The 24707-nt window shown below is 65.0% G+C and overlaps 1 protein-coding gene across 12 annotated transcripts; it reads right to left on the bottom strand.

Moving 5' to 3' along the window:
- Nucleotides 1-212: 212 nt before the first annotated feature.
- TSPAN4 (tetraspanin 4) lies at nucleotides 213-24575 on the bottom strand. 12 transcript variants are annotated; one of them, XM_034931881.3, is made up of 9 exons: nucleotides 24455-24575; nucleotides 20124-20223; nucleotides 17034-17113; nucleotides 4588-4779; nucleotides 2815-2889; nucleotides 1706-1807; nucleotides 1495-1626; nucleotides 1319-1402; nucleotides 213-764 (listed from the first exon to the last, which is right to left on the bottom strand). In XM_034931881.3, the coding sequence occupies exons 3-9, from the start codon at nucleotides 17094-17096 to the stop codon at nucleotides 696-698; spliced, it is 717 nt and encodes a 238-aa protein (XP_034787772.1). In that variant the 5' UTR covers nucleotides 17097-17113; nucleotides 20124-20223; nucleotides 24455-24575; the 3' UTR covers nucleotides 213-695. The 12 variants fall into 12 exon arrangements, with proteins under 12 accessions (XP_034787772.1, XP_034787774.1, XP_034787773.1 ...); XM_034931883.3 differs by having other exon boundaries at nucleotides 24325-24464; XM_034931882.3 differs by lacking the exon at nucleotides 24455-24575 and adding an exon at nucleotides 24320-24443.
- Nucleotides 24576-24707: the final 132 nt, after the last annotated feature.

Here is a 24707-nt window from a genome sequence, read left to right as displayed (position 1 = left end):
TCACCACTTCTTAGAGCTAATGTCATGATTTCCTTAAAACCGGAGGTCTGGAGACTGCTCTGCAGGCAGCTCCCCTAAGCCTGTGCACCAGGTGACCCCACAGCCCCAGGGCTCTGCCTAAGCACCGTTCATGCCAGAGGCTGCCCTGCCCCAGGCCTGGGTGCCAGAAGAGAAGATAGGATAGGGAAGGCAGACGAGCAATAGACGCAAGGTTGCTGCTCACACTTTATTAAGATGCACCAGGAGCCCCACGGGCCCACTATGGAATGTAGGTGAGGGGTCCACGGCCCCGCCTGGAGCACCAGGACCAGTGGGGCCACCTCCAGGATGCCAAGACCCGGCTCCTCCAGCACCAACCCGTTTCCCAGGAGGCTGGGGGCCACAGGCTGGCTCCCGTGTGAACACTGCTTTGGAGAATACGTAAATATAAAAAGTGCTGGAGGCCCCTCCCACCCCTGCCCTGGGTTCCGCAGCCAGCACGTGGCCACCCCTCCCGGGGGGGGGGTCCGGAGGCCCTGAAGCCACCTGAGCCAGGGCCTTCCAGAAACAGGGTTCCGGGGGCTCCAGGCACCTGTCCCTCCCTCCCTCCTCCCAGCATGGGGCAGAGCACCGAGGCTGGTGGTGGGAAAGGCAGCTGTGGGTGCGGCCATCTCCCCGTGGGCGTCCTTTTGGCAGAGAAGCGGGCGGTGGGCGGCCTACGCGCAGTAGGTGTCTGCCTTGACCACTTGGCAGTACATGGTCATGGCGAAGGTCAGGCCCAGGATCTGTAGGTAGGGGAGGAGGACTGGGCATGGCAGCTCCACAGGCTCAGGCCTCAAGCCCAGAGCGGTCCCTGTCCTCAGCAGGTGCCCTGGCCCTGACCCCTGGGTGGGCGACACAGTGGCAGAGCCCTTCAGCTTCCTGGTGGCTTGCACGCCCCACCCAACCCCTGTGGCTCGAGCCACAACACCCTCCCCTGAGCCTTGCAGGCATGAGGACACCCAGAACTTCCTGAGGGCTGTGGAGTTTGAAGAGCAGGGGCCACTGGCACCAGGGCCCCAGCTGCCACCCTCTGTGCACTGGCCAGTCCTGGGCCACCGACCAACATGGACGACCACCGGCCTCCACCCCACACCAGCCTCTGCCTCTGTCCACTAGGAGGGAGCCCACTGTCCCCACAGGCCGTCCCTGCCCATCCCCCTGAACTCGCCCTCCTGCTTTTGCCCCGGCCTCCCCCGATCGTGGGTTCCTGGGGGCAAGGTCTTTGCTACTTTGTTCCCTGGGCTCAGAAGGTCCCAACAAAGTGGGGGCAGGGAGCCCGCAGGCCCCCAGGCCATACCTGCACCAGCGCCGTGCACAGCCCAAAGATGCCCACAGCCAGCAGGTTCTCCTGAAGCCACACCTTCACCGTCTCGTAGCACGGCTGCAGGGAGGGATGTCATGCGTGTCACGGCAGGGCCTGCTGGTCCCACCCTCTAGGCCCCTACCAGCCCCCAGGGTGGGGGTCTCACTCACCGCCTTCCACCAGGTGCCGGGGGCGTGCAGCCCACAGCTCTCACTGAACTCCAAGCAGCAGGAGTCAGGTACCCGCGTGGCGTTGTACACCTCGAACCAGTCAGTGTAGTTGGAGACGCCACAGCAGCGGAACTGGGGGGCAAGCTCAGGTCGGGCTGAGGCAGGAGGGGAGGGGGCACCCGCCGACCCCGCCCACCTGCCCACGCCTCACGTCGGTCTGGATGATGCTCCAGGCGTTGGTGAGGCCCACGTTGCCCTGCGTGCCGTACAGGTGCAAGCCTTTCTTCAGGTCTCGCTGGGCATACCTGTCAATCTGGGGGTGCGGCGGGGGTCAGCAGGGCCCCTCCCACTGTACCCCGCCTCCCTCATCCAGACCCCCTCGCCGGCCCCTAAGCTGGGCCCCTCCTGTGCCTGGTCTTGAAGTGTCCCCCGCGCCTCCCAGCCCACCAAGCTGCAGACACACTGGCCCCATGTCCTCCCAGCAGCCCTGAGGCCCAGGGCCCCCACCTCTGGGCTTCCTCCCCAGGCTGGGGGAGGACCATGGGTCCTGGGGGGACAGAGGACAGGGACACAGGTGCCTCCATGCATCGGGACACGTGCAGCCATGCTCTGTGAGCTGAAAGCCAGGGGCTATGAGCGCTGAGCCCACCCAGCACCCTGGTCTCGGTCCCCAATATTCAGTGAGGACCCAGAGCACCCTGGAGAAGGGGCTGATTCCTGGGCCAGGGCAGGGAATGAAGGAGCCTGGAGCACCCTGCAGTGCCAGGAAGTCAGGACGTGCCCCAAAATGAAAAGTCTGTTGATGGGGGCACGTCAGGGGACCCAGCAGCAGACGGCAGAAGCTCCCCAGGGCCAAGGACGGACAGTGTGATTCACAAAACAAAGTAGTGTTGTGTTCTAGCTCGGAGTGCAGCCTCAATAGCCAGGACTTCATCCCAATATAAACAAATGGCTGAATATATAAGTGAGTGACCAAGAAGAGGCCGCTCTACAGAGCAGAACCCCACGGTGCGCAGCCCGGATGGGGCGCTGGGAGCACACGGCTCAGGACGCTGCGTCAGAGGGCGGGGGACAACCTGGGGCGCACCCTCCGGGTGGGGTAGCAGTGCCCTTGTGCCCCAGTCACTGCAGAGCCACAGCACAGCCTCCCAGGGTCGCTGGCGCTGCCCCTCCAGGCCTGGTAAATCCACACCCGCTGTCCTGCCCGCCCGTGAGGGCACATGCAGGGCCACTCTGTCCACACTGGGCCCACAGTGCTCCCTGGGAGTGAGGATGGAGCCCCCAGCCCTGCAGTTGGGCCTGCGGCCAAGGCAGCCGTACCTTGTCCGTGTAGGCAAAGAAGAGGATGGCGATGGTGGCCTCCAGCAGGAACACCAGCAGCAGCAGCAGGAAGAACTGTGGAGGGGGCAGGCTCAGACGGGGACCCGAAAGGCCCCAGGCCTCCGCCCCATAGCATGCCAGGGGCCAGGGCCACGTACCTCATGGATACCTGGTGCTGCCAAGAAACCTCTGCCAGGCCCCCACTCCCAGAGAGCCCAGAACGCCGCCCCCACCTCAGAACCCTTGGCCCCAGGTCCAGGGACTGTGGCTGTTGTGTCCTGCTCAGCCCCTGAGTGTGGGGCCCTGGGCTGGCCTGGGCTCCCTTCCCCTGCCCCCATCCCTGGGGCAACCCAGACACCCCCAAGTGGGCACAAGTCCCTGTTCCTGAGGCCCCAGCCCCTGTTAGCTGCCTTCAGGACACCTCCATCCAGGGGCCTCTGAGTGTCTGGCAGGTGCCTCGCTGGGTGCCTGTCTTCATGGTGGGAAGATGCCCCAGCAGGAGCCACAGCTGGGCTGCAGAGGCCCCCTCTGCCCACACGTCACAGTCCTCAGGGCAGCCAGCGTGGCTGATGCCCCCTCCAGCAAGACCACAGGCTGCCAGCCCCACCTCTGACCATGCAAGCTTCCCCCGCCTGGCGGCAGCCCCGAAGCTCAGCCTGACCCCAGCCCTGCTGCTCCTCCATGCGGGGGTCAGTGACACCCACAAAAGAGGAGGGCAGGCATGGACAGTGTGTGTCCAGGAGCTGGGGGGCCCAGGCAGAGTGGGCGTGAGTGGGGCAGACAGGGTGCTGGGCTAAGGACACAGGAGTCCTTCACCCCCAGGAGGTACCCAGGGTTCTGGTCCCAAGTCACCCATGGGAAAGGGGGTTGGGCTTTGGTCCCTGCAGGCCTGGTGGGGCCCACACACAGCAGCTTCCTCAACTGTTTGAGGAGCTCCAAGCCCCAGCAGGGCTGCCACAGACCCCCACTGACTGCCTCCAGGGGTCTCTGGGCCCCAACCTGATGCCAGGGAGGCTGATAGACTTGGGGCTTGCCCCCAGGAAGGGGTACGGAGGGGAGTGGACTGGCTGAGGCGACCTAAGGGAGGCCCCACCCCATCCAGGGCTTCCCAGACAAAGGAGTGATCGGAAGCCTCGTGATTTAGGACCTCAGCAGGCTGCACACCCCCCGCAGGGCCCACGGCCTCGGCGAGGCATGTTAATCAGTAGCAAGCCTGTGTTTCCATCTAGGAGCCCTTTTCCTTTTTAATTATCTGTGATTAACATTTCTAAGGAGGATAAACATATCCCTGCCTGTAAGTCCATCCCCGAGGCGAGGTGGGGGCTGGGAGGGTCCCAGCAGACAGTCCCAGAGAGCTGAGAGACCAGGCCCCCAACAAGAAGCTGGGGAAGGGGCCACAGTGGGGGTGGGGTGGTCAGGAATGAGTCATGGAGACCGCAAGCCCGTGAAAGGCTGCGCATGCGTGTGTACGTGTGTGTGGGGCTGTGCCTGCACTCACCAGGGCCAGTGTCCCGTCAGGGGAGGCCCCTGACAAGGTACAGCACGTTCTCTTGAGTGACCCCCACACCGCTCTGCAAATCACCCCCCAGCCCCAGTGTAGCCTGGAAGACCCAACAGTGGCCAGGGCCCCGGGCCACACTGCCAGCCTGGAGGTCAGGCCCCAGAGGTGGTGCCCACGTCTGGGGGGTCACTGCAGCAGCCAAGACCTGGGGACCACCGGAGCCCCACCCTGCGTGGTCCCACCCGGAGCATCGCTTGGGCCCCGGCACTCACAGTGAGCAGGAGGCACTTGTTCTCCTTGATGGCACCCAGGCAGCCCACGAAGCCGATGGCCATGACAAAGGCGCCGGTGATGATGAGCAGGTTGGCAGCCGACAGGGACGGGAAGGAAGAGGACAGCGTGGCGAAGCTCCCCTGTGTGGCGGCCAGCCAGATGCCGACACCCAGCACGCCACAGCCTCCCAGCTGGGGCACAGCAACATGAGAGACACAGACAGGGTGAGGCCCCAGTGCAAGCTCTGGACCCCAGAGCTTGGGGCCCACAAGCCCAAAGCCATGCCGCCTGCCAGCCTGAGCCAGAACCACCCAGAGTCCTGCTAAATCCCACGGCAGCCCGGGGGGGTGTCCAGGGCAGGCCAGTCTTTCCCGACACCCTGGGCTGGCACCCCATCCCCAAACCCACACTCCATGGCCACAGTCAGGGAGGCTCCCTTGTGCCTCTGAACCACTCCCTCTAGGAGGGATCCGCCCAACCCCTGGCCTGGAGCCAAAGGGACAGGATCTTAGGCCCCAGGACGCAGTCTGCACACCCCTAACCCCACTTCGCCGTCTGGTCTGCGCAGTGCAGAAGGCCCACTCCCCACCTGACAGGCCACTCCAGCCTTTCCAGACTGTGCTGTCAGGGAGACCCAGCCCTGCCCTCACTCCAGGATGGGGCTTCCTGGCAGGTGGTCCCAGGATTCCAATTCCCAGCTCCCGACAAGGTCTCTGTGATGTCCCCGGCTGTCCCGTCACTCGTGGCAGGAGAAACGCTGATTCCCTCACGCTCTGCTCCTGGTTATGATTTCTTTCTTTTTTTCTTTTTTTGGAGATGGAGTCTCACCCTGTTGCTCAGGCTGGAGTGCAGTGGCACCATCTGGGCTCACTGCAACCTCCTCCGCTTCCCAGGTTCAAGTGATTCTCCTGCCTCAGCCTCCCAAGTAGCTGGGACTACAGGCATGCCCCACCACACCCGGTTAATTTTTTGTATTTTTAGTAGAGATGGTTTAGCCACAATAGTCTTTTTTGTTTGTTTGTTTTGATACCGAGTCTCGCACTGTCACCCAGGCTGGAGTGCAGTGGTGTGATCTCGGCTCACTGCAACCTCCGCCTCCCCGGTTCACGCCATTCTCCTGCCTCAGCCTCCCGAGTAGCTGGGACTACAGGCGCCCGCCACCACGCCCGGCTAATTTTTTGTACTTTTAGTAGAGACGGGGTTTCACCGTGTTAGCCAGGATGGTCTTGATCTCCTGACCTCGTGATCTGCCTGCCTCGGCCTCCCAATGTGCTGGGATTACAGGCGTGAGCCACCACGCCCAGCCGCCAGGCTGGTCTTGATCTCAATCTCCTGACCTCATGATCAGCCCGTCTCGGCCTCCCAAAGTGCTGAGATTACAGGCATGAGCCACCGCGCCCGGCCAAGTTATGATTTCTTACAGCCACATGGGCACTGGTGGGAACAAAGCAGGCGGGTCCCACAGGAGCACCTGCCACCCGGAGGGCCACCTCCTGCAGTGTCTGTAACCGCCGGAGCTCTTACTGTGTTTCCTAAGTGCTTGTTCTTATAAAAATCAATTAAAACAGGAAGAGGCAGGGGGAGACGAGGGGGTGCTGCGCCCAGAGAGAGGGTGCTAGGCTGCTGGCCCGGCAAGGCCTCAAGGGAAGCAGGGGTCCGCCAGGACCCCACCTTCAGACAGAGGCCTCGGGCTTGGGCCGTTTCAGGATGAGACGGGAGATATGTTCCAGGCCTGGGCACGGGACAAGCAGTCCCCCGAAAATGCTGACCAGCTCCCGGTCTGCAGCGTGGGCGCCCAGGTGGGTGGTGGGTAGACATCCTGGGGTGCCGACGGTTGACTGGTTCTGGGGAAGGGCCGCGCAGCCCTGGGGGATCCCTGCCCCACCCTGGACTGGACAGGACTTGGGAATGGGCTGGCAAAGCCACCCCTCAACCTGATGAAACCCCTTGGAGCACCCAGACCACATGCCTGAGGACAGGCTCAGACCCCAGGCTCTGGGGGTTCCCGGGGGACTACCAGAAGCCCCAAGTCACCCCATAAAAGCCTCCCAAGCCCCAGGGGCCAGACTCACACCCCACTTTCCAGACAGAAACCAAGGCTGGGATAGCTGCTGGCCACCAGCAGCCGCCCCACCCCCACCTGCCACACCAGCCCAGCTCAAGACAGGCCTGGGGCCTCCACCCTGGCAGGGCCCACGGAGGGCCCATGAGCCCCAACACTCTTGCCTCAGGGGGCCTGGGGGTGGGAGATGCCCCCTCCTCGTGTGCACGCTCACCTGCCCCTCCCTGAGCAGTGCATCAGCCAGTAGCCAGGCTGGAGGTTGGAGGCCGCCACCCTTTTACTGGCTGGCTGGCAGGCAGGAGGCTGTGCTGGGGAGATGGGACACAGCTCCCTGCCCAAGGGCCAGCATGGCTGCTGGTGCCCCAAGATTCAGGCCAGGCCTGTCACTGGTGTCTTCGGTCCCTCTGGGCTCCACAGGGTAAAATCCCCTCAGAGCAGATTCCCCCCACTGCTGGGGCCCCACAAGTCCCACACACGCTCAGGCCATCCTGGGGAGAAGGCAGGCTCTGTCCTTCCCCGGCCTTCCAGAGGTAGCATCTCCGCTTAAAGTTCAAAACAGAATGCTGTCCGGAGGCTGCCAGCGCAGGACCTATCCTGGGAAGCTCTGCTGAGCCGTTGGCTCCCGGTGCCTGCTGAGCTCTGACACCCACGCCCAGAGCCCCTCCCCAGCAGGCCAGGCACAGCACACAGGGGAGCTGGACAGACTGGGTGCAGGAAGAGGGGTCACCCCTGTGCTCTGGGCCCCAGGATTGGGAGTACCGAGGCAGGGGCTGACTTGCTGGCTCTGACCACACAGCCCCTCGTGGCTGCAGGGGTGCTGCTAAGGAGCCAATAGGAGACCTGGGCACAGCGCCCAGCCTGGGTGTGGCTTCTGAGCAAAGCCAGCCCCAGAAGCAGCTTAGGGTGATAGGGGAGGCTTCCCAGAAGACCAGGAAGAGGCTTGGGGGTGGCAGCCAGCACAGCCCGGTGGAGGGCGGCCTGGAGACGCACCAGGGGATGGATGCATGAGCCTGAGACGTGTGAGTCAAGGTGTATGTGAGCCCGGGATGCATGGGAGCTGGGGTGCATGTGAGCAGGGGTACATGGGAGCTGGGGTGCGGGTGGGCCCGGGGTGCATGAGTGAGGGTGCGTGTGAGCCGGAGTGCATGTGGGCCCGGGGTGCGTGTGAGCAGGGGTGCGTGTGAGCGGGGGTGCGTGTGAGAGGGGGTGCGTGTGAGCCTGGGATGCGTGTGAGAGGGGGTGCGTGTGAGCCGGGGTGCGTGTGAGGGGTTGCGTGTGAGCCCGGGGTGCGTGTAATAGGGGGTGCGTGTGAGCCAGGGTGAGAGCCGGAGTGCGTGTGAGTGCGGGTGCGTGTGAGTTGGGGTGCGTGTGAGCCAGGGTGAGCCGGAGTGCGTGTGAGTGGGGGTGCGTGTGAGTTGGGGTGCGTGTGAGCCGGGGTGCCTGGGAGAGGGGGGTGCATGTTAGCAAGGGTGCATGTGAGCTGGGGTGCGAGAGGCGATGCGTGTGGGCCCGGGGTGCATGTGAGCCGGGGTGCGCGTGAGCCAAGGTGCGTGTGGGCCAGGATGTGTGTGAGTGGGGGGGGGGTGTGTGAGCGGGGATGAGTGTGGGCTGGGGGTGGGTGTGTGAGCCTGGGTGCATGTGAGTGGGGATGCGTGTGACCTGGGGTGCGTGTGAGCCGGGGTGCATGTGAGCCCAGGTGTGCGAGTCAGGGCACATGTGAGCCCAGGGGTGCATGTGAGCCAGGGCACGTGTGAGCCCGGGGGTGCGTGTGAGCCGGGGTGCATGTGTGCCGGGGGTGCAAGCTGGGGGGTGTGAGCCTGGGGGTGCGTGAGAGCTGGGGTGCGTGTGAGCGGGGATGTGTGTGACCCAGGGGTGCATGGGAGCCGGGGGTGCATGTGAGCCCAGGATGCGAGCCGGGGGTGTGTGTGAGCGGGGGTGGGAGGCGAGGTGCATGCAAGCGGGGGTGCATGTGAGCTGGGGTGCGTGTGAGCGGGCGTGAATGTGAGCCGGGTGCATGGGAGCCTGGGGTGCGTGGGAACCGGGGTGCATGTGAGCGGGGGTCCGTGGGAGCCTGGGGTGCGTGGGAACTGGGTGAGCGGGGTGTGTGAGCGGGGTGCGTGTGGGCCGGAGTGCGTGTGAGCAGGGGTGCGTGTGAGCTGAAGTGCGTGTGAGCAGGGGTGCGTGTGAGCCGGGAGTGCATGTGAGCCTGGGGTGCATGGGAACCGGGGTGAGTGTCAGCGGGGGTGGGATCCGGGGTGCATGTGAGCCGGGGTGTGTGAGAGCCAGGGTGGATGTGTCTGGAGTGTGCAGGACCAGAGGCCAGCTCCGTGGCAGAAGTGCCAGGGGACATCCCTAATTAAGAGAATCTGTCCTCACTGGGAGCACTGGGCTTGGGGCACAGCCCCAGGGTGGGCAGGGGTCTGCCAGCTCTACAGAGATGCCCCCACTTCCCGGGGGACCTGGCCCTGCTATGGGATGCACCAGCAGCTGGGGGATGGGCTGTCCAGGGTGCTGACTGTGAACGCGGCGCCCCCACCCACCCCTTTGGAGAGGTATCCCTCGTAACATTCTGGAGCACAGGAGAGGCCTGGACAGGCAATGGCCCACTCAATGGTCCCTCCAGACCGTCGGGCACAAGGTCACACACACCGTGTACAGACAAGGCCATGCGGAACTGAGGGGCATTCCCGAGCACACAGGAACCCCAGCCTGCCCCTGGGCTGTCCCCATGTCCTCCCGCAGTTCCCAGGTCTTGTGGAGGGGCAGACAGGGCACCAGGGGGACCCACAAACGGCCTGACACCATCACTGCCCCAAGAACTGGGCAGAGAAGGGATATGGCCCTGGGTCCAGATCACCAGGTGATGAGGGCAGGAGGTCAGAGGGAAACGAGGCCCCAGGAGAGGAGATGGCCATCAGCAGCTCAGAGTATATCCTGGCCTCAAGCGCCAAGCAACCCCACAAGTCTCATTCCAGACGAAATGCCCAGGCTGGGGGTGAAGGTCCCTGAACTGAGGGGAGGTGCTAGCACAACAGAGAAAACTGTCATTTAAAACCCAAACAGGGGCCGGGTGTGGTGGCTCACACCTGTAATCTCAGCACTTTGGAAGGCCGAGGCGGGCAGATCACGAGGTCAGGAGATCGAGACCATCCTGGCTAACACGGGGAAACCCCGTCTCTACTAAAAAATACAAAAAATTAGCTGGGCGTGGTCGCGGGCACCTGTAGTCGCAGCTACTCGGGAGGCTGAGGCAGGAGAATGGCGTGAACCCAGGAGGCGGAGCTTGCAGTGAGCAGAGATCATGCCACTGCACTCCAGCCTGGGCGACAGAGTGAGACTCCGTCTCAAAAAAAAAAAAACAAAACAAAACCCAAACTGCCTGCTCCATCTGCCTCTGCCTTCCAAGGACACAGACCTCTCCTGTCATCAGGAAAATGAGCTGTTCCAAGCTCCCCTCGCCCCATGGGGATGTGTCGAAGGACACAGGGAGGACACGTGCAGAGTGACTGGTGCCATGCCAGGTGTGGGAAACCCCGTTCCATGAGGGCTGGGCAGGAAGGAACCCTACACCTCCAGCCCTGGGCCCCTCCCACAACTGCCCTAGCCCTGGTGGGAACTGATTTCCCTAATTAACACTCCACGAAACATCCTCACCTCCACCGGAGACGGCAGGAAAGAGACACCCACTGTCACCAGACGGGCTCGGTCACACACACTGTGACAGACAACAGCCCACGTTGCCACAGACGCCTCACACCATCACACGTGGCCACACGCGCGCATTACTGCCCTGCAACCCGGCGTCCCCCAGGCCCCGAGGCCCCAGCGTGCTGGCAGACCCACACAGATAAAATGCGTGCACGTGGTTAATAAAATTACCTGCAATTTTGAAAGTGTTTCTGTGTATGCAGCTTTTAAAACATTTTGGCAGGAAAATTATAGCCTCAAAGCGCAAGAGAAAATGGGCCCCATTAGCTTGGAGACAGAAAATCAAAGGCAGGATGAGCAGGGCTGAGGCCAGGAGGGCCAGGTCCCTCTGGTCAAATGCAGCCAGACGGGGAGCAGCTAGGGGTGTGGCTGGCAGCCTGCGCACCCTCCCAGGGTCCCACCCAGCATCTGGGCCTGGACCCGGAAACCAGAGGAGCTCCCTCCCCACGCGCTCAATACAAATAGGAATAGGCTGAAAGCCTCCCTCCCTCACTGCTGCCCCCCACCCCCAGGCCAGACACAAGCTCAGGTGGGAGGTTGACCCCGCCCCATGACAGCTGGGGAGAGGAACCCTAGGGATGATGGCAGCTGGGGGAACAGCCCAGGAGAGGCGCTCCGTCCCAGACCTCTTCACCTCCAGTCAGCGGTGCCTGGGGCCTGTCCTTCTCCCAGACATCAGCTCACACTGTCCACTGCCAAGAACCTGCCCCCAGGACCTGCGTGAGACCATCTCTGGCCAATGTCCGTCCAGCGTACCAGGCCCCAGGCTCAGTCCATCAGACACTCGCTCACCCTGATCTTCAGCAGCAACTGATGGCTCTGCCCAAGACTAGGAGCCCAAGAGGCTTGGAGGGCCGTCCCTCAGCGCCCACCCAAGAGGCTCGGGGGGCCGTCCCCCAGCGCCGGGCGTGTGCAGGTGCTGCTGAGGCCCATGCATTCTCTGCTCTGCCCTTCTTTTCCGGTCTGGACAGCCCACCTGAGCCTCTTGGGCAGGTGCTGGGGGACGGCCCCCTTGAGCCTCCTGTAGGCCTTGGGCAGGGGTGCAGTCACTGGAGTCCATGGAGTATGCTCCCTCCGGGCCCACGGGGGCCGCGCTGGCCAGCTCTCAGCCCTCAGCCCACTGCCCCTCCGGCCATGCGGCTTTGTGGCAGATGGCTGGGCTGCCAGCCACGTCCTTGGAATAGGATGGGGGGCTGGGTCCCTGCAGGGGCCAGGGCTCTGTCCAGACACAGGGATGCTAGCAGCCAGCACAGCCTCAGGACCCTCTGGGCTGGCGGGAACGTCCCCATCATGGCTGGGATGCTGGTTTCCAGGGATGACAAGTCTGTCCACTTACAATCTGTGTGGCTCGCTGTGATTTGTTTCCTTAAAGCTGTGGGCCCTGAGCGACGTCCTGTTTCCACATCCCCATCTGTCCTCCGTTCCCTCACCCCTGACCCTAGGAGCTCTCCAAGGGACCCCAGGGCCCAGAGATGAGGAGACCAGCCCCACCCAGTGACCAAGGCCCACCCTGAGGCCAGTGTCCAAAGCAGGGAGGGCAGAACAGCCCTCATCAGTGGGCACCTGCCCAGGGTGCCAATGCTGGCTCCTGCAGGGTGGGTAGGAGTTTGCTGGAGGCACAGGAATCCAGGAGGAGACTGTGACCCAGCGGGGCTGTGGGTGCAGCCGGGCTGCGTGGGAACAGCGAGGAGGCGGCCTGCCGTCATCAGGCCAGGACCACGGCTCACATCGCACAGGCGCGGCTGGGAGCCCAGGTCCCCCACGCTCACTCCCGTCCCCCTGCGTGGGCCTCCTGACTTCTCTGCCTGCCCCCTGCAGCCCTGAGCTGCCAATGCCACATCTCCGCCCCCGGAGACAGCCCTCTCCACACAGAGGCCCGGCCTGCCTGCCCTGCTGCCAGCTGGGACCTGGAACCTGCAGAGGCCCCATGGAGCCAGGCCTGTGTCACCGGGTGGACAAGTCTGACCTACCCCCAACAGCACCAGAGCTGCCTGGAGCCCACAGCTGGGCAGGCAGTGTCCCCCGACCGACCGCTGCTGCTCCCCACCCACAGGGAGCCACACACTCCCCAAGGCTCAGACAGGCTGTGGTTGCCAGCGTCAGGGCCTTTGTTCAGAAATGGATTGTTTCCGAACAATTGATCCAAAGGCTGGCCTGGGATGTGAAACTCCTCAAAGAGAGGCCTGGGAGCTGGAGGCAGAGCCCTCTGCCACCCTTGGGGACACTGTGCTGCCCAGAGGCCAGCGCCAGGCGGGCCGGCCATGCCATCTGCCAGACATCGTCTCAGCTCATCCCAGGGGAGGGGAAGCCAAGGCTAGCCCCCACTGCACCCCTCCACCAGGCTCACTGCTGATCTTAGAGCAGAGGCCTCAAGCGCAGCCAGGACTTTCCTTTGGGACAACAGAGAGTGGGCAGTGAGGCTGAGGGGCCCCCACACCTCCAGGGTTGACAGCCCAGGCAGCGCAGAGCCAGGACAGCCCCCGTGCCCCTCCAGGCTGGGGCCCTGGACCACCTGGCTCCAAGACTCACACTGCCCACCTGGGGGGTCTCCCCGGGGATCAGCGCAGGTGGTGGGGGACTGAGAGGCCTCCCACATTTCCATTCAACCCCCGAGCCAGGCCAGTATATGGGGACCTCACCCTCTACCACCCCACATGGTGCAGATGGGAAAATGAGGCCTCAAGGAGGGCAGAACCTGCCTGGCGTCCCACACTGGCAGGCGGGACTCCAACCCCCACCCCGGCCCCCCAGCCAGGCCCTAACCATACAGTGCGGAGACGGCCTGAGCTTCCACCAAGCTCCTGGTGCTGCGGGTGAAGAGAAAGGGGAGCAGCACCCACCCTGGGGAGCAGCGTCTGGAAGGAGCCGAGGCCAGGAGGGCGGGAGGACAGCCCTTCGTGGTGGCACCTTGCTAAACAGCTCGGCTACCTCCATCCCTGACAGGCGGGAAGAGCAGGCCCCCGTCCTCTCCCCTCCGCCCCGGGACCTCCACTTCCATTAGGGGAAGAGCGTCGCTGGCAGCAGCTGGGCTGACAAGGCAGCACAGAGGCCTGAAGGTGGGGGTCCCAGGGCAGCAGAGCCCCCCACGCCCTCACCATTGCTAACCTGTGTCTGTGTCGGCACCTGCCTGGGCCCAGGACACCTCGCTCAGGCTCACGGGCCCTGCACCCAGCCTCCCCCAGAATGAGGCTCCCAGGAGACACCCCGGCCCCACCACCGGCAGCCTGCTTCCCACTCCCCAACCTCTGCAGGGAGGGCTCAAAGGAAGGCTCAGTGGCTGTGCCCCAGCGGAGCTGCCGTCACCGGGTGAGGGCCTCTATTTGCTGAAGGCAGGTAGCATGTCCCCAGATGTCCATGGGGTTAGGAGTTGGCACCAGTGCTCTGAACTCTGAAGGCCCCACCGGGTCCCCCACCACCAGGCCAGGACACATCCTACCTCCCCACCCTGGCTGCCCCAGGAACCCTCCCCACTCCACCCAAAGCTGGAGGCTCTGAGCACAGACTCTTGCCAGCAGCCCCACCCTCCCAGACCCCAGCAAAGATGCCTGCCTGGGAAATCCGAACCAACGCTGTAAAGAAATACGTCAATCAGCCTTCTGGAGCGAGCCCCTCCCTTCCCCTCCCAGGTAGGCCCCCAGGCTGCCCCAGGCCCAGTCAGTGACCAGGGGCCCTAGCCTGACCATGGGTGTGGAGGGGGGCTCAGGCCTGGACCCAAAGAGACCTTGGAAGCCAGGAGTACTGTGAGGGCCTTGGAGGGTCTGCATTTGGAAGAAGTAGGGTTTTGAGGAGAACATGGAGGCAAAGGTGGAAGAGAGGGGTGCCAGGCTGGGGTTGAGGGCACAGGAGAGCAAAGCTAAGGGGCAGCCAGGCAAGCTGGGGGCAGAGGGAAGCTGCACCCTGACCACCGCACAGGAGCCAGGCATGGGACCCCACTCCCAGCCCCCCAACCCCTCCCAGTGCCCTGGCCGCACCTGTACCACTTACAGGGCTCAGCCCCTGCCCCCACACCCACAGCCACACCCAGGACGGGCACAGCCCCCCAGTCACACACAACTTTCCTCACCCCACCCCGGCTCCCACCACTGCCCATGGCTCTGGTCACTGGCTGCCCACTGGGGCTCCCCCATGCCCTCCCCACAGGCCCAGCAGGACTCCAGCAGCGGGGGGTCAAGACAGACACACGCCGGGATCTTGAGGTCCCGCCGGGGGGACGTCCCTCCCACCACCCTAACCCCTGAACTTCGCTCCTGAGAAGACGGAGGAGGAGGAGGAGAGGGCCAGGTTGTATCCCCTGGTCTCCCAACGAGTAGGAAATGGAGTGGGCGGCAAAAACCCCGACAACAGGGGGCTGGCACCCCCAAAAGGAAAGGAGCCCTGGGGAAGGGGCGCGCTAGGCCTGACTCCTGAAATAGCCTCACGCCAGGAGGAGAGGGCTTAGCTCACAGTGACTCAGGACACAGCAGGCAGGGACATCAGCCCAGGACAGACTCTCCTGGCAAAACCCCCACTCATTCTTATTTCCCCTGCCCCGCCCCCACCCTTAGACCCCCACTGGGCACCAGCCCAGGGTTGGGGGGGGCCAAGGCTGGTGTATGAAGCCAGTGGGGCTCCAGTTTGCTGGACTGGCGGGAAGGTGGTGATTGATTAATAAAAAATAATTGGGGCCGCCTGTAATCCCAGCACTTTGGGAGGTCGAGGCAGGCGGATCACGAGGTCAGGAGTTCGAGACCAACCTGACCAACATGGTGAAACCCTGTCTCTACTAAAAATACAAAAATTAGGCGTGGTGATGCGCGCCTGTAATCCCAGCAATTCGGGAAGCTGAGGCATGAGAATCGCTTGAACCCCAGAGACGGAAGGTTGCAGTGAGCCGAGATCACGCCACTGCACTCCAGGCGACAGAGCAAGACTCTATCTCAAAAAACAAAGATAAAAAAGTGAGAATTGGATTTTCCAGCCCAGAATAGGGTCCCAAGGGGGTTCCTTGTGTGTTCTTTCCCAGGTTGAGGATGGGGGAGTGTGTCTGCCATACGGTAGGAATGGAGGCTTCTCTGGGGTTCACAGAGCAAAGAGAGGTCCACCTGGGGGTCCTCCATGAGGGCGGGCTGCTCTCAGAGCAGAGAGACCCCCCTGGGAAAGGACCCTCTTCTTTCTCCCTGAAGGCAGGTGTCCAGGCCACGAGGACAGGAGGAGGGTGGAGAGGAGAGAGGGCTTCCCCTCCCAGGACCTGCCTGCGTGCCTGCCGGGCCCCCACACCCACTGCCCTTCAGTCATTCTGCCCCGTCCCCCAGTCACAGAAACACTCTGGTCACTCAGCCACCTGCAGCCCACCCCCCACACCCACCAGCTCCAGGCCACACCCACACCTCCCACCACCCCTACCTCCAAGGCGCCCCTCAGGCCTGGGCCTCACCCCTCCAGAGCCTCTTGCGGAAAACAAACCCTTGGGTGACCCCTTCTGGAGGTGGATGTCTGGGCCAAGAGCCTCCTTGGGTCACACTCAGCAGGCAACCCAGGCTGGCTGTCCCTCCCAGGGACCCCCCTGCCCCCACCCCAAGCTGGCTAGAGAAGGAGCCTGGGCTCAGGAGGGGAGAGGTGGGAAGGCAGACCCAGGCTTCTGGGCACTTGGCCCAGCTGGACTTTATGCAGATGGACAGCCTCCTTCTGAAGCCCAGAGCCTAGGCAGGAGCTGAGGCCACGCCCCCGCCTCCCAGCTGCGGGAGCTGGTTCAGGAATTAAGAATAGGGCACAAAATGACCTTGGTATCACTTCACCTCCCCCAGCCCAGCCAGCAAAGCCCCAGGCCCGGTTCAGGTCATCCTTGGCCACCCCCAACTGCAGCTGCCCTCCACAGGAGGGCGACAGGGTCGCGGCTCCATGAGGCTTGCTCCAACCTGGCCAGGTGGGAATCCTGCCCCACCTCTTGCTGACATGGGGCTGGGGTGGGGTGGAACCCTGTCCTCCCTCTACCTCAGCTCTGCTCCATCCAGCACACAGGGCCCCACCGGACACCACTGCAGGTCTGAGCACACCTGACCCCACCTCCGCAAAAGTTAGGGAAGCCTCTGCTGCCGGAGGCTCGGGAAAGCCAGTGTCTCCCGCGAGCACTGATGGCCCACGGCCCTGCTCAGTGTCCAGGATTCCCTTCCGCAGCCCCTCCCGGCGACTGGGGGACCTTAGCGGCAGCCGGCTCAAACCCTCGGAAGTGAGTCCCTGGGCCCGACAGGTCGCCTGCCTGGAGGGGCGGGGCCGAGGCAAGGATAACGGCTGCACCGAGGAGGGAGCGGGCGCAGAGGAGGCACCGGGGCCCCGCGCAAAACTGGCCACGACCCGGACTCGAACCCCGACCCTAGGAGAGGCGCAGTGCCCGGGTGGCCCTGTCCGGCGCGCACGTGTGCAACGTGTCCCGTCTCATCAAGTGAGGAAAGGAGATGAGAGAAGAGGGGGCCAGGGCGTGCGGCAGCCGCTCTGAGTGCAGGGGGCGGACCCCGCGATGGTGCAAACCTTCCCCACCCGCCCAGTCCAGGCTCCCAGCCGGAGCAGCGGTCTTGGGTCCTCCCGGGACCATCCCCACAACCGCACCCAACGCCTGGCCGGGGCAGCGACTCCGACTCCCCAGACCCCGCGACCCGCCGCGGGAGGGACCCCGGGTCTTTCCCGGGCCCCCGGACTCACCCAGAAGAGCAGGTTGAAGGCGAACATGAGGTACTTGACGGCCTGGAGGCAGGCGCGCGCCATGCCGCAGCGCTTCAGCTCTAGGAGGAAGACGAAGGAGAGGTCCAGGTAGAAAATCACGTACTTGTTGCCCTTGGGCGACGTGTAGCGCGCCTGGGCCGCCTTGGGGCCGGGGTTCGCGTGCAGGCCGAAGAAGGCGCCCCCGGCGTCCCCGCCGCCCGCGCGCCCGTATAGGCTGCTGTAGCGCCGGAAGGGGCCGCCGCGCGCGAAGTCCGGCTCCTTGCCCTCCGGAGAGGGGCTGCGCCGGTACGTGGACTCGTCCGTGCTGGAGCGGCGCATCGCGCCCGGGTGTGCCGGGGCCGCCGCTCAGCGCCCCGCACCCGCCGTCCCGGAACGCCCCATCCCGCCGGCCGGCGCCTGCTCCGGCCCCGCTCCTGCTCCCGCTCTGGCCCCCGCGGTGGCAGCGGGGCGCGCGGATCCGCTCGGACCCCGGCGGCGGAACCCAGACACCTGGCCGGCCCGCGCGCTGCGGCCCCCGCGCCCCCGACCCCGCGCGCCCCGCCCCGCGCTCTCCCGGCCAATCCCCGGCGGCTCCGCCCCCGCGCGGACCCCTCCCCTCCTCGCCGCACCGCCCGGCAAACCCCAGCGCTCCGCCTGGGCGGACCAATCGCAGCCCCCGGCAATGCACCAGCCGCGACCCCGGCCCCTCCGCCCGCGCCGGCGCCCCAGCCCCCCCACCTTCGCGCGCGGCAGGAAGATGCTCGCGAAGGGCGCCTGAGGGGACTGGAGGCCGGGGCCGGGGCCTGGGGATGAGACCTGGGCAGCTCTTAGCCCGCGACCGACGCCCCCAGCCCTTCCCCCCACGGTACCTCGCCCGGACTCTGGCCCCGGGCCGGGCTTGGAGACCTCCGACCACGAGAACGATACTCAAAGCACTACGCAAATGGAGGGTGACCCCGTTGTTGTCTGGTGGCAACTTGAAGTGGCTCCGCCCCGGGCGCCTTGGGAAGCCCTGAGTGCCGGCGGAGGGGGGGGCTGGGTCAGCCTGCACTGCATGGAGCAGGTGTCGTTGAGTCTTTGACTATATGGGAGGTTCCAGAACACAGAAAAGCGCAGGTGTGATTCCTGAGATACCCACCCCGCCCCCTCCACCAGGCAGCCCCGCAGGAGGCTGGCAGCCCCAGGACAGACGCAGAGCGCTCCAGGTGGGCCCGGCTCGGCCTCCGCCCCGTGCTGTCCCCAGTGCGGGAGCGGGGCCGGCCTCAAGGGCAGTCGCGCGCACCCACCCCAGCTGGCTTGATGCTCTGCTGTTCCCGTCTTGAAATTATTGGTAATTTTTAAACAAGGGGCCCAGAATTTCATTTTGCTCCAGCCCAGGCTGGAAGTCAGCCTGTAAAAGACCCCACCCCACCCCTTGACAGGTACAGACATACCGGCCCCGTGCGCAGATGTGCCTGCACTCCTGGGTGTCATCACGCCGGATGCGCACACACCTCCCACAGCCGGAGATGGGGACAGAGGCCCCCAGCTGTGCCCTGCAGCCTAACCAACGCCTCTGAAGCCCCAGCCCCACCACAGGGCACAGGGGCACAAGGGCCCTGCGGTGTTGGGAAGATATCAGCACGTGGCCCAGATTCCTGGCAGATGACCTGAAGCCCAGAGGTCGGGAATGAGGAAGGGCAGGAGGAAGAGGAGGGAGAGGAAGCTAAGGGAGGGGAAGGGGGTGCTCCATGGCGGGGGTGCTCCATGGCAGGGCTGACCAGCTCTGGAGGCCTGGGTCCTCCTGGAGTGACTGATGTGGGAGGTGGCAGGTCTGGGGAGGGCTGCCGTGGAAGCCCCGGGTGCCCAGGGAGGTCCCGCAGCTCTGCCCACCCCTGACGACCTGGGCTGGGTGCCCCAAGCCTCTGCTGCCCCCCAAGGGCTCTGTAGAGAACTGCAGCCCAAGCCCCAGGGCAGCACCCCATGCCCAGGTCCTCGCTGGGGGAAGGGGACAGGGGGCCCCCAGAGAACAGGAGGCTGGCCTGGAGGTCCCCTGAAGGCCCACACGGCCATCCTGGGGCGTCCCATGGCCCCTACCCTGTCCTTCCCCTGGGGGTTCTTTGGTGGGTCTGGGCCCCAGGAATGGGTCAGAACGGCGGCCACGCATCGGGGCCCAGCAGAGACCCCAGGAGCCCTGGGACCCCAACCCTGACAGAAACCCTCACCCGCAGCTCTGCCCACAGAGCAGATGGCGCCCGGCCCCCTTCCCCTGGCCACGCAGGTGCAACCTGAGGGCAGACACTCAGCCGTGCGCAGCGCCTCCAGGGAGCTCGCATGTGACCTGGGCAGCGCTCAGAGCACCTACTCGTGGGCCAGGCAAGGGCAGGTGCCACGGGGACCCGGGAGGACCCCAGGCTGACTGGGAGAAGCCAGACCCCACCTGCAGTCAAAAACACCACCCGAGCCACCCCAAGGAGAGCATCCGCCGCCAGGCTAGCCAGTGGCACCCCTGCCCCATCTCCCCTGCGTCCCTCTGTGGCTGGGGCTGGAAGGGGAAGTGGCAGGCAAGGCCCGAGGGTCCCAGGCGGGTGGGAGGGCGAAGGGAGAGCTGGTCTGGGTGCCTGCACCGAGCCCAGCGCCCAGGATGCAGTCCCAGTGTCCCCTAAGACCCCTCCCGTCCCCTTTCCCATCTACAAAGCTCTGCACACATCGCCCAGGTGAGCAAATGAAGCCTATTCAAGAAGAAATCAAAAACCTCACAAGGCCACTGAGGGCCAGGAGGAGCGGGGTTGGGGGGGGGTGGGGGCGGGGAGCTGGGCTTGCTTCTGTTGCCAAGTTCAAGATTCACACTGGGTTGCCCAGACACAGTCAGGGGCCCGGGCAAGGCACAGTGTCAGAGCTCAGTCGGGGAGGGTCCTTCAACACCCCAATTGGGGTGTTCTGGGACCCTGTCTCCAAAGTCCAGCCCCTCCCCACGGGAGCTCCGATTAGATACTCAGGTGTGGTGTCAAAGTGTCCGCTGGCAAGGCCCCTGGGCTGGCAAAGTGAGACCCAGAGGCAAGCCCACTGCTGCCCACCACAACCATCCAGCCCAGCCGGGCCGTGACATACCTGGGCTGGCCACAGGAAAGAGACCAGGCGGTGCTCAGGGTCCCTGAAGGCTGACCAGTGGGCAGGCAGGTGGTGGGTGCGACCAAGGCAGCCCCAAGCTCTGCAGAAGGAAAGATGGGCAGAGTGGAGCCCTGGCTTCCACCCTCAGCTGTACAGCCAGAGATGCTCCCAGAGAAGGGCAGGGAACCCCCACCTGGGGCCAGGTCCCTACAGGGCAGAGGGGCAGTCGGGGTGGGCAGGGGATACACCACCAGACTCGGAGAAGACCACTGAGGAGTAGCCCCAACCAGGAGAGCTTTGAATCAATGACTGAGTCACCAAATTCTGCTCCTTCAGGCCTCTGAGACAGCCAGGCAGGGACACAGACTCACACTCACAGAGACACGGTGTGCAGAGAACACATGTTCAAAGACGTACTCACAGCACGGACATGCAAAGACACAGGCCAAGACACATGCTTGCACCCACACAGACACGCAGCAGTGCCTCCTCCCTGGGGTCCTGGACCTCTGGACCAGCCTGCTGTCTGCTTCCTACCAGGCACAAGCACCCCTACCCCACCCTGCCTTGGGCTCTGAGCAGACACCCAAGCTCAGGAAAGGGCCTCACGCCCTCCCTATGGAGCTGCCAGCAATGACCCGCAAGGCCCTCCTCCACCATGGGTGCCAGGCTGGGGAGTCTGTCCTCCTGGCACTGAGGGATTTCTGGCCAGGGAGAGGCCCCAAACCCACCTGTGCAGCCAAACGCAGTGCCCACTACTCCCTGCCCTGCTGGCTCAACCCCGCAACACCTCGCCCCTCAGAACTAGCTCTCTGGAGTGAGGTAACTGTCCTTCCAGTAGCCCAAGGGCAGGAGGGAACCATAAAGCCTCCACCCCAACCCTGGCTGAGCGAGAGCCCCAAGAGAGACACCCAGAGCTCTGCAGGTTGGAAAAGCCCCGGGGACTGAGCTGCAAGGAGATCTCAGACACCCACAAGGCCAGACGGAGGTCCTCCGCAAAGAGGGGCCTGCCTACATGATAAAGCAGCCTGTCTGCAGCAGCCTGGGTGCCATGCCCGTGGAGCAGCCTCTCTGAGCCCCAGCAGCAGGGCAGCAGCTCAATCCTGGCCCAGCCCAGACCTCGGGGTCTCCACACAGCCCAGCAGGGGCAGCTCAGGACAGACAGCAGAGCCAAGCCCACACACCCTGGCCCCCCAGGCCCACGGGCTCTGAGGCAGCTTTGAGGAGGTAGGGAGGCCCGCCAACACAAACAGCCTATGCTGTGGGCTTCCTGGCTGCCTCAGCCCCTGCGGGGCCCCAGTGCCCGTCCCAAGCCCTCACCCTGGGGGGTCCCAAGCAAGCTGGAACTCCCTCATGCACACAGAGGAGCAGGGACTGGGGGCTGCACACGGAGTCTGGGTGGGACCAGGCCCCTCCCACCCAAACCTGAGCCCTGGAGGCTGGAGACACCACTCTGACACCCCCAGCAGCCCCAGGGGAGGGACAGATAGTCCAGAGGTCCCCCAGTCTTTCCTCCTGGGACCACCGAGGCTAACCCCACACTCCAGGCCTTCCCTGTAATCCTTCCCTGCACCTGTTGGGTATTTATCTGCTGGGAGTCGGGGGTGAAGGCAACAGACTTAGGACCCTGGGTGGGGGGCACCTTCCCACACCCCCCAGGCTCCAGGAGCAGCCGCACCTCAGGTGCCATCCCACCACAGCCCTGGCCCTGGCCCCTGCAACCTAGACCCCTAGAGAACAGTCTGGGGGGCACATCAGGCCTGGGCAGCTGCATGGCAGGCAGTGACATTCCCAAATATCACCAGCCCAGACATATGAGTGGTGAGGCTAGGGCCAGTTCAGTCTCGGCCCCATCTACAGGCCCCACTGCTCACAATGCCGGTCTCCCAGGACCGTAGAGAGGACCGTAGACCGTAGACGGCGTGGGTACGGTGGGCAGTGGCCTTGGCTGTGTGCACCGCTGAGGTGTCGGGCACGTGTGCTCGTGGCGCCGTGTGCACCCACCCCATCCCACAGCACCCTGGGGGTGAGCACACATCTGTCCCAGGCATGGACAGGGCCAGAGAGCACAGGTGTGGGGGCGAGGCTGGGGACAGACACCTTCAACACCCTCTCCCAGTCAAGGTCATGCCCAGCCTCAGCGGCAGGAGGGATGCAGCCCTCCGGGCGGGCAGTTTCTGATCCCACCTGAGCTTTACAGACAGGGAAACGTGGGCTGGGATCCCAGACCAGAGTGCAAGTTCAGCTGAATCCCAGCCAGGGCTCAGCCCGTGCTCCCCCTCCCAGCCCTCCTGGTCCCGTGGCTGGCCTGTTTCCAGGGCAACACCCAGGGTGGGAGGGGTCAGCAGCTAAAACTTCAGTCATGGGTTTCCCCTGGTCCTTTGCCCTGAAGTGATCCCTCCTCTAGCAGGAAGCAGCCGGGGGAGCCCACCCTCTGCTCCCTGTGCCCTGCCCTGACCACAGGAGGCTCCACAACAACCCCTTCTATAAAACCAGCACCTCACCCTCCTGGCCCCATCCCAGACCCCCCCCGCCCGCCAGAAGCCAGGCCGAGTCTGCGCCAACACTCCACACCCAGGAGAGAGGGGCCCTCACCCGCCCCTGCTGGCCGGCACAGTGCCCTGCCCCCCCACCAGGCTCCCTCCCACCCCCGCTTGCCTGAGGAGGGCCAGGCCCAGGCTCCCCAGGGTCCTCAGGTAGAGCCCAGTCGGGACGGAGGACAGGCCTGGGCCCCCAGGGGCCTCCGCACACATGTGGTGGGGGCTCGGGGGAGATGCACAGAGCCTGAGGCTGGGGCAGTCTCCAGATCTCAGGGGCTCTGCTGGGAAATGGAGGGATAGGAAGCGCACACACTCGGAATTCCAAAAATGTCAGCTTGGCCCAAGCCAGGATTTGGAGAGCAGCTCACTCCCCACCACCCCTTGCTCTGAGTAAACAACTCCTGCAGGCAGGAACAGGGGCGGGACAGGCCCTGGACCCTCCTCCAAGAAGCCTCCAGGCCCCCACCCACTCCCCAGGGCCCACCCTGCTAACATCCGGGACCCCCCTGCCCCCCTCACCTCCACAGCCACCAGCAGCCTCGCAGCTGAACCTGGCTCTGACCCCAGGCCACCGTTACTCAGGGCCCCTGTCCTGCCCTTCTGCCCAGAGCAGGATGTGCGTCCACTCATCCTGGGGGGAGGGGGTCAGGGAAGGGAAGTGGCCTCGGCTCGTGGCTCCGCACGTGGCTGGGTGGGGTATGGCAAATGCCACTGGGGAAGCTGCCCAGGGCCCTGGCCAGGGTGGGAGCGGAAACCCCAAGCGTGCAGTGGATCTGGCCAGCACCACTCCGGACCCAGAAAACCCTTCGTCCTCCTCCTCTGCAACTAAGGCAGACGCAGCATTGCCCTGAGAAAACGGCAGCTGATGCCTGGAACCCAACACAGGTCCTACCCCAGCCAGAAGCCCCAGGCCGGCAAACCAGCCCAGAGCCCCCCATGGGTGCCGCTTTGCGGCCCACCCACCCCCCACAGCCCACCTCGCACCTCCAAGGGACCTTCTTTGCCTCTCACTGCACACCGACCCCCCATTTCCTCACCCCCACCCCAGGGGCACAGCAAGAAGGGTGCTGGTGCCAGCACCCCCGCACTCCATCCGAGAGACACGGGCTCCTCGTCCCTCGTCCTCCGTAGGCCCTGAGCTCCAGGGCAAGCCAGAGCTTAGGCCTTCAGCGGGTCCTGCCAGTGCAGCCTCCGGGAGTCTGCCCAGGGATCCCCTGTGCCGGGGTCTTCCAGGTTCAGCTCAAAGAGCACCTCTTTCACGACGCCCTCCCCGACCTCCCTCCCGGGTCCCCTCTCCCCGTGCTCAGAGGCGCGTCTGAGCGTCGGGAGCTCGGGACGGCGAGCAGCCAGCAGAGCCGGGACCCGGGAGGGCGCACCCCGACCACATTCCCGGGAAAGAGCGGAAAGAACGCGGACAGGGGCCCGGGGCGGGGAGCTGCCGGCGGGGGCCGTAATTGCGCAGCTGAGGCCAGGGCGGCGCCCCTAGGGGCTGGGCCGCGTCCAGAATGGGACCCCCGAACTCAGCGCCGAGAGCCCCGGACACCCCGCGGGCAGAGGCCGAGGCGGAGGAACCCACTACTCGGCGCGGCCAGGAGGGGCGGCAGGAAGACCCGCCCCGGCCCCCGCCCGCCCTCTCCCCGAGCCCCCGCGCCGGACCCCACTTGTTGCTGCGTGTCGGCTCTGGGCTCGAACTCGCACGCCCCGCTCGCGTCCGGCTCCAGCCGCTCCCGGTCGGACACCTCCGGCCACGGGACCCTGGCCGCACGCCCCCACAACCCCCAGGCGCAGTACCTGCGCCGCCGCCTCCCGCTCGCGCCTCCCGCTCGCGCCGCCCGCTCCCGCCGCGCAGCTGTCAGTCAAGCGGACACGAGAAACGCGAACCGTCGCCGCAGCTTTACGGCCCTGCTCAGACGCCGTAGCGCCGGGATGCACCAAGACGGTGGGCGGGGGTGTGCGGTCTGCTGCTGCCGCGGCCGCGCGGGCCCGGGATCCCCGGGACGCACGGGAAGCCCCCATCGCGGCGGAAACTGCGGCCAGCGGTGCC

The sequence above is a fragment of the Pan paniscus genome, chromosome 9 (assembly GCF_029289425.2).
Source record: "Pan paniscus chromosome 9, NHGRI_mPanPan1-v2.0_pri, whole genome shotgun sequence".
Lineage (NCBI taxonomy): Eukaryota > Metazoa > Chordata > Mammalia > Primates > Hominidae > Pan > Pan paniscus.
The sequence above is the reverse complement of the archived record's forward strand: the minus strand, read 5'-3'. Positions and strand labels throughout refer to the sequence as shown.

What these genes read in the sequence shown, in the direction of transcription:
- TSPAN4 (XM_008967000.6), bottom strand. Translation starts at nt 22,876, where the DNA reads ATGTGTGCGGAGGCCCCTGGGGGCCCAGGCCTGTCCTCCGTCCCGACT. An exon ending in ACAAGTGCCTCCTGCTCACT is followed by an intron (nt 2,890 to 4,587) that starts GTGAGTGCCGGG and finishes CCCCCTCCACAG; the next exon opens with TTCTTCCTGCTGCTGCTGCT. An exon ending in TCTTTGCCTACACGGACAAG is followed by an intron (nt 1,808 to 2,814) that starts GTACGGCTGCCT and finishes CCGCACCCCCAG; the next exon opens with ATTGACAGGTATGCCCAGCG.